This window comes from Chiloscyllium plagiosum, chromosome 14 (genome assembly GCF_004010195.1).
Source record: "Chiloscyllium plagiosum isolate BGI_BamShark_2017 chromosome 14, ASM401019v2, whole genome shotgun sequence".
Classification (NCBI taxonomy): domain Eukaryota; kingdom Metazoa; phylum Chordata; class Chondrichthyes; order Orectolobiformes; family Hemiscylliidae; genus Chiloscyllium; species Chiloscyllium plagiosum.
Genome location: NC_057723.1, coordinates 59694042 through 59703180, shown reverse-complemented (window position 1 = coordinate 59703180; position 9139 = coordinate 59694042). Strand labels below are relative to the sequence as shown.

The 9139-nt window shown below is 38.2% G+C and overlaps 1 protein-coding gene across 3 annotated transcripts in view; it reads right to left on the bottom strand.

Moving 5' to 3' along the window:
* Positions 1–4339: 4339 nt before the first annotated feature.
* Positions 4340–9139, bottom strand: part of ctnna1 (catenin (cadherin-associated protein), alpha 1) — a 160504-nt gene continuing 155704 nt past the window's right edge. For all 3 annotated transcript variants that reach the window (XM_043703889.1, XM_043703890.1, XM_043703891.1), the window contains 2 exons: positions 7838–7972; positions 4340–5498 (listed from right to left, as the gene is read on the bottom strand). In XM_043703889.1, coding sequence (XP_043559824.1) covers positions 5214–5498; positions 7838–7972 — 420 coding nt within the window. In that variant the 3' untranslated portion in view covers positions 4340–5213. The remainder of the gene's footprint in view (positions 5499–7837; positions 7973–9139) is intronic.

Here is a 9139-nt window from a genome sequence, read left to right as displayed (position 1 = left end):
GGTGAGGCAAGAGGGAAAAAACCTACTTTACCTAAATTTCATCAACTGCCTGTCACATAAGCATCTATTCTTGACAGTATTGCTAACATGTATGTAAGTTAGCTCACTGAGCTGGAGGATTTGTTTTCAGGCATTTTGTCACCACACTAAGTAATATTATCGGAGAGACTCTCTGGTGAAGCACTGATGTGTATGTCCCACCTCTCTATTTATAGGTCTTGGTTTCTTAAGGTGGGTGATGTCATTTCTTGTTTTTTTTTAAAAAGGGAAGGTAGATAAGGATCTAAATCGATGTATTTATTGATGGAGTTCTAGTTAGAATGCCATATCTCTAAGAATTCACGTGTGTGTCCTCGTTTTGCCTATCCTAGGATTGGTGTGTTGCCCCAAAGTAGTGTCACTAGTACATGCATACAGACAAAGAAGGACACTACTTTGACTGGGACAACACACACATCCTAGGACAGGGGAAACAAAGACATACACAAGAATTCTTAGAGGCATGACATTCTAACCAGAACTCCATCAGTAAACACATGGACTTAGACTCTACTTTCCCTTGGAAAAAAAGAATCAGAAATGACAATACCGACCTAAGAAACCAAGAGCTATAAAGAGAGAGGCAGGACATACCTCCAGCGCTTCACCAGAGACTCTCACTGATTATGTTACCTTGTATAGTGATGAAACGTCTGAAAACAAATCTTTGAATTCAAGTGAGCTAACTTACATATTTATGATCAATGTGAGCTACAAATCTTCTCAAAAATCGCTGGTATTGCTAACCCTGACTACCACATCATCCTTTAAGAGACGAGGTCCCAATTGCATTGGAGATGTCTTCCATCATGTATTGCTAACCATACTAAATGGGATGAATTTCTGGATCTGTTTGAAATCTAAGACTAGGAATCCATGCCTCTGTAGATAATTAGAGTTAAAAATCACATCAGGTTTATTTGGAAGCACTAGCTATCGGAGTGCTGTTCCTTCATCAGCTGGTTGCTGAAGCTCTGAAAGCTAGTGCTTCCAAAGTAACTTGTTGGACTATAACCTGGTGTTGTGTGATTGTTAACATTGTCCATCCCAGACCGACACCAGCACCTCCAAATCGTGGATAACCAGCAGCAAAATTGTTTTCATAATCTACAACAGCATGACCCAGCATATCTGCATTTCATTGTTACCATTAAACTGGGTTGGGGTGGGGCAGAGAGTAGAAATCAACCCTGGCTAGGAAGCATGCCAGGTGCAGCACATGGCAGACCTACAAACGAGGTATCAACCTACTACAACACAAGACTAGATACCTGTCAAGTACTGAAAGCAGCAAAGAAAGAGTAAAATAATCCCTCCACCAATAGATCAGATCTAAACTCTGGAGGCCTTCCACAACTAGTCATAAATCATGGTGGATGTTTAGACAAAGAATCCCAACAAATATCCCCAACTTTATGTGCAAAAATACAAAAGTTGAAGCATTTGCAACCATTGTCAGCCAGTAGTATTTTCTCTCTTCCTCAGCATCACAGATGTTCGTCTTTCGCCAACTGCATTAATTCTATTTGATATCAAGAAACCATTGGAGGCATTGGATACAGCAAGGACTATGGGGCCTGAGCAAATTTGTCACAACAGGAGTAACCCATTTAGCCCTTTGAGCCTATTGTGCCATTTAGTGGGATCATAGCTGACCTATGGCCTAACATCACATACAGGCATTCCTCATGTTGCAAACAAATTATATTCTGGAATCGATTTGCAAACCAGAGCACAATTCAGGACAACGATGAGCAGCTGTTTGTAGGAAACATTCATAAGTCGGGTCTTTAAAGTTCTAAAACAATTCAAGAGTCATCTGAAGAGAACTCTAGTATAGGAATAAAGAATTACCACTACATTTGAATAGAAAATTGGAGAGTGATGTACAGAACATGGAATTGTAAAGCACAGGAACTGGCCCTTTGGCTCACTATATCTATGCCGACCATGATGTTATTCTAATCTCATCTGCCCGCACATGGTCTGTATCCCTCTATATTCTTTGCTTATTCGTTTCTGTCTGAAATATATCCATTTCAACTACCATTTCAGGCACCTACTATCCTCTGCGAAAAAAATTTCTCCTCTTACTTTAAACCTACACTCCCCCACCCAATATTTGCCATTTCCACCTTGGCTATTCACCCGGTCCATGCCCCTCGATTTTATATTCTATCACCCTATCCATGCCCCTCAGCTTCTAACAGTCTAGTAAAAACAATCCAAGTTTGACAAATCTCTCCTTACAGCTAATACACTCCAATTTAGGCAACATCCTGGCAAACTCTTCTGCACTGTCTACAAGGCCTCAACACACCCTTCCTGTTATGCAGCAACCAGAATTGCTCACAGTACTTTGGCCTGACCAAAGTCTTACACAGTTGCAGCATGACTCACCAACTTTTACATTCAATGCCCTGACTGATGAAGGTAAGCCAGCTGCATGCCTTTTTAAAAACACCTAACATACGTTACCACTTTTGGGAGCTATGGACTTGAACCTCAACCTCAACATCCCTCTTCCATATTATGCAATTCGGATCCCTGGCCAAAGGAAGGATATATCTGCTACAGAAGGCAAATTCTCTGGCGTTTAGAAGAATAAGAGATGCTGTCAGAGAAACAAAATTCTTTGAAGGATAGACGGTAGATGCAATAAGTTTGTTTCCTCTAGTTGTAGGGTCGAGAACCAGGGGAATAGTTTCAAAAATTTAAAAAAAAAATCAATAAATTTAAGATTGAGACGAGGAGGAACTCGTTCAGATATGGTGAATCTTTGGAATTTTCTTCCTTGGACAGCTATGCAAGCTCAATCATTAAGGAGGACCAAGACAGAGATTGATAGCTTTCTGATTAATAACATCAAGGGATATAGGAAGAGTGAAGGATTATAGTGTGGAGGTAGATGATCAGTGATGATCTAAAGTGGTTGAACAGGCTGGGGGGGGGTGGGGGGGGGGGTTTGAAGGGCTTAATTCCACTCCCATGTCACTGAAAATGCAGATCACTGTGTTTTATCTTTCCTGTCACACTCAGGTAATCATTACCCAAACTGCTGCTCTTTCTATTGCTCAGTTGGCTTTCCTTAATATATCTTCCCTCAACTGAACTATTTAAAGCCATCCCCACCAGTCTATTCACCAGAAAAATCGGTCCCAGTTCAGCTGCAGGTCATTCCAACAGTGTAGCTCCCATTATTCTCAGTGCCAGAAGAATCAAAACCACTCTAACCTGCATTAATTTCTCTAATTTCAGGCAAGTAACACCAGAATCAATAGATACATATTTCAGAGATTTGAACGCAGTTACCATATCCTGGAATATTATTAAATAACAATTGGGATCAGAGAAGAATCTCCCAGATGTTCTTTCTTCCAGTTAATTTTTCCCTAGGAAGGTAGTGTGATTGGTGGATCGCATTTCAAGTGAGACAATGATAACACTAGCTCACTGCATTGACTGTTCTTCTGTTTTTTAGTAACCAAGACTACTTTCAAGTTAAGCTATGCATTTATTGCATTTTGGCAAATTAAAATATACTAGAAAATCAAACACATTATGCTGTTGTCTGTGGTATATCCACAAATGCCTATATTCTGTAATGACAGTCAGTAGATGAGACCAGGTCATACAACTTTTTTTAGTAGCATGCTGAAGATGCAGTTGAACAATTAATGGTCTCATGTTTATGATAGATCTTTGGACTAAAGGAATGATTAGCACTTAGTATCGCAAGAAAATGCCATTTTTTTAAAAAATGAACAATACAGTGTCTGAAATCTTACCTTTGAAATAATAAATTAGTAAAACCTATTCAAATATAAAACAAGATTATATAGAAATCAATGTATACCCATCACTCCTAATGAAACTCTGCTAGAAAGTAACCAGAAAACATTAATTCTTTTTCTCCGTGGATGCTGCCAATCCCAAGTATTTTCAGCACTGTCTTTATCCTGTATTTTTTTTAAAAAAGCTAACCTTTGAATCAATCATTCAAATTATACAATACTATTGCCAAGTGTACGAGTCTCAATAAATGTACAGTGGTACATTTCATCATAATTACATCCTACAGTAGGAACTTCACCTACCCTAAAAATACATGGAACTACCTAACTGGAATTAAAAAAAATATATATTTCAAATAACTCCTGACATGTTGTAATGTTTCGAGCTTTGCCCAGGGCTGCAGAAAACAAGCAACCCCTGCAATTATACAGAAATGAAAAAAAACTTATACATCTTGGTTGACTGCAAGAGGAGAGCTGTAATTTTACAATGCCAAAAGCTGCAATGTCTGTCAAAACAGTAACTTTATTTCAGAATTATAGCCAATACAGAGGTAAATTTATACTTCAATTATTCAAATCGTGAAAAATTGTTTTAAAAAGTCCTTAAGTGTGGTACAGTATGTCACTACAGTTACTAATTAGGATTGTCTTCCAATGATTATCATACCCATGACATTGTACCTTGATACATAGCATGATTGCATAGCACAATACTAGTTTGGCTATTTAGGGAGCAGGTTACCGAACACAGGATGTCTAAATAATTTGAGAAAGAGAAAACAAAAGTGGGCAAATGCTCTTTGTTTGGGAAGAGGGTGAGAGGAGGAAAGTTAGAATAATACAAATGGGTTGAAATCAAAATTGTGAACCATAGGAACATTCTAACCAACAATTAAACCAATGGTAACCTCCACATGCCGTTTAATGGTTTAAATGTTTTCATCACCATACAAATGTGGTTGCTTGTGCAAAATGATTTAAAACAGTTATTGCAGTTCTTCACTGTAGAAGAGCTGGCAATTTCATTCATCTTTAAGAATTCTGGGGCTTAAAATTGAACATCAGTAAATCTGCACATCACTCAAAAAGCTATTTTGGATTATTTTGCAGTATTAAAGCAGTATTATTGTCAGTCCATTACCAGAGTGTCAAACAAGCTTGAATTTGACCTAATCCTACATTGCATTTCAACTTTCCACACCCATTACAGAATGGAGACTAACTTTATTTAACCTTATGAAAAAGAATCTGCAATTTACTATGATCCATATTTGTATATGTATATTAAAAGCTTACATGTTACTTTTAAAAGTTGAGTGAATCAAAGGAATTTTGGAAACCATTCAAAATGTACTTTGACCATGCGTTCGAATGTTTTTAAATGCTATCCATTGCCTTGAATTCACTGAGAGCCTGCACTGGTGAGACATGCTTTTTCTGAGATGCTCTTTTAACTTTGTGAATATCATCATTTTTCTCCCTCTTTACCAAGGGTTTCTTCTCTGGAGCCCTCATCTTCCAGGAGACAGCAGGCATGTTCAAAGATGCCATACCCAGAGATTTCTGATACTTAGTGGATGCCACGTAGGAGGCTTTCACAGTTTGCACAACAGCATTCATCAAGTTCTTTGCAGCTTGGATTAAAGACATTGCACTATCCACCTGGAAAGGAGTTAAAGACAAATTCTTGAGCATAAGTACTAAAATGTTCTGTTAACCTGCAGTTAATAGAAGAACAGTGTAAACACAAGAACAGTGTAAACAGTCAGGATCAACAAGTATTGTTGAATGACCTTGATGGAGTACGTTATTAAACTACCTCAGTCAGATGTCATAGATGGTATCTAGAGACAATGCTGTATTTCATCTGAGAAGTAGTTTACAACGTTAAAGCACTTGGCTATTCAAAAGAAAAAAACAACTTATGATTTTTTTATTTATAAGCCCAGTTGGAGTGTCTAAGTGTTCATTTCAGAGTAGCACTGGGATACAGTAGATCACCCACCCTTCTGAAAACTACAAATGATGTGCAGTACTAAGAAGAATACATTGTAAAAATACTTTAAAAACAATCCTGAAACAGGATTTTATTCTGAAACAAAAGAAATGCATAAACTATAGAGGTAACACCCTAAGTGGATAATGGAATTAAAGATGTTTCCAGATAACGGCATTATCAGAATGATATAGTAGAACCCGAGGTGGATCAGAGGCAAGTACACTTTACAAGAGTTGTTCATTATTGATTTCTGTCAAAGCAGGTTAGAGGTAGAGATGTGCAATTATGTGAGACATCAAGTAGTATGTATGGAGCATTCAAATTATATGCCCAACACATTTTTCAACTTTTGCATTACAATGGAAATTTGAAATATGGAATAGATTATTTTATCTTATGCAGCTGATTACATGAGCTCTAATTTCTTCTGAAGAAACACGTCCAACATAAGAAATATATCAAAATTATAACAGTGTTAAAAATGTCAAGGCCATTTTTCAGACAGTTAAATATAAATCAAAAAGAACATGGTGTTCAATAGATATAACATTTACTTGCACAGCACCAGTACCATAAAAAGTTTCAAGGCACTTAAGACCATTCAAAAACAAATTTTGACACTAAGATAGAGAGGAGGTATTTGGTCAGATAAACCAAAAGCTTGTTCACAGTGATAAGTTTTAAACTGGGTCTTAAAAGATGCAACAGCATAGAGGCTGATATGCTATGATACTGAGCATGTGTTAATTGTGCACAATCATTTTACAGGGCTTTTAAGCTTTATTGAAAGTTGATTTTTGCTCAATTGTTTTCCCAAATATCTTGGTTTTACCTGACAGCAATGCAGTAAGTGGTCAATCTTCATATGAGCCCAGCAGTTAGGAGACTACTTAACGACCAAGGTACTTCAGCCCACAGTCACCTTTTTACACTTTCTAAAAGGTTCGAGATAGGTATGTATTCTCACACTTCCCTCATCCCAGTTCTGGTACAGTCGAGGAAAAGAAAATTATAACACCCAATATACAGATCACCTAATTCTCCGATGGGTGCAGGATCAAACAACATTGTTCAAAATTACCTAGCATGTATAAAATCATACATCTGACATTCATTCTCTAGTACGAACTAAGCTCAACTTTCTAATTTTAAATAAACAGCTATATAGACTTGGTATATTCAATGGTAATGTGTATTTATGGAGGACAAAGCTTTTTTTTTAAAAAGGAAGAACTTAACTATGGATTATGAAAGGGCACAGTATCTTCCCTTCTTCAATCTAACATTAATACACCCAACAATAAAACAAACTACTTTGTTTGTCATTTAAGGCCATATGTTGAATTTTGTAAATACCCTAGACACCATTTTTAAATAAACATAGAAGACACAAGAGCCTTAAAGTCTCTTAATCCCACTAACTCCAATCATCACATGAGCAGAACTCCCCCGAACAAAAATGGAAAAACCTGGCTGTGTTAAGTCTCAGCATTTTCTGGAGATTTCTGCCTACCTACAAAGAAAACACCACAATTTATGTTCTAAGGCTAGAAATTTCCATGACACAGTAGGCCTCTGAGTAGATCAGCACCCAGTACTGGGACTGTGCAGTAGAATACATTGATAATGTCAGACTCAAAATAGGCAGTGGTTTGCTTCACAATGGGATTCTGTCCATTTTCCTGTCCTGCTGAAGGTTAAATAAAGTGATTAGATCTCTCCCTACTTAGAAAGCAAAAGAACAACCAGAGAGACCATAGTTTTATCACACCACAGGCACAAGATTTCCTTATGGTCTGCGATAAATAATCATTACTTACACATTCCCCAACATGTTCTCCTATTGGTTTACCATCACTCGAGTATTTATAGTGCAGCAGTTGAAGTCACAGTGTAACCATCAAGATTATTTATGCTTGATTTTTTGGGGGTTACAAAATTGTATTAATTAATTTGAGGACTGGCTGAAAATTGACACAAATGCACTTATTTGTCTACTTACCCCAGATACAATGAGCTCTCCACCCAGGTTTTGGACTTCTGCCTTTACTTTGCTGCAGATGTTCAACTGATGACAATACAAGGCAATGCGTTGCAAATAGGCTAATAAGTCTTGCTTACAGCTGGAGTCTGGACACTATGCAAGAGACAAAAATAGTTATAACTCCCAGAATTCCAACAAACATTTTTAAGCCATTTTAATTTGGAAAGTGAAATGTTATGGTGCTATCAAAGTCATAGCTCAAAGCAAAACTGACTTCAGGCTACGGTTATATAAAACTAGTTTTCCTGAGGCTTTAAGTAGGTTGATGGAAACTTTAAATTACTTGCATGCCTCGAAAGTAGTCATGGGTAGAAGATAGACGATAATAACATAAAACTTGATTGCGATGTTTTCACAGATGCTCCCATCTTCGCTTTCTGACTGTGCCTGACATAAATTTCAGTTCACACAGGAAAGAGTCCGTTTGTTGAGCTTTGTTACATAAGATCACAAAAGTTGCTAGGTTTAAAAAAATGAGTAACTACTCAATTTCCCTTCTACTATCCTGATAGTTTCATAAGACTGTTACAATGGAAGTGTTGATTAATGGCCGGCATGGTGGCACAGTGGTTAGCACTGCTACCTCACAGCGCCAGAGACCCGGGTTCAATTCCTGCCTCAGGCAACTGTGTGGAGTTTTCACGTTCTCCCAGTGTCTGCGTGGGTTTCCTTCGAGTGCTCCAGTTTCCTCCCACAATCCAAAAATGTGCAGGCTATGTGAGTTGACAGTGTTAGGTGAAGGGGTAAATGTAGGGGAATGTGTCTGGGAGGGTTGCGCTTCGGCAGGCCGGTGTGGGCCTGTTGGGCCAAAGGGCCTGTTTCCACACTAAGTAAACTAATCTATTCAGAATAATTAAACTTTTTTACAGATTCAGATAATCAGGAACTTCAGGAGGCCAGGTACCTCCCATATGTTACATCATGTCACATTTCGACTTCACTGGTATTTTCCTAAAATCTTCCTATTATGCATTTTGGAGAAAGTGAGGACTGCAGATACTGGAGATCAGAGCTTAAAAATGTGTTGCTGAAAAAACGCAGGTCAGGCAGTAAAGGAACAGGAGAATCGACATTTTGGGCATAAGCCCTTCTTCAGGAATGAGGAAGGTGCCAAGCAGGCTAAGATAAAAGGTAGGGAGGAGGGACTTGGGGGAGGGGCATTGGGAATACAATAGGTGGAAGGAGGTTAAGGTGAGGGTGATAGGCCAGAGTGGGGGAGAGGGGGTGGGGGCGGAGAGGTTGGGAAGAAGATTGCAGGTC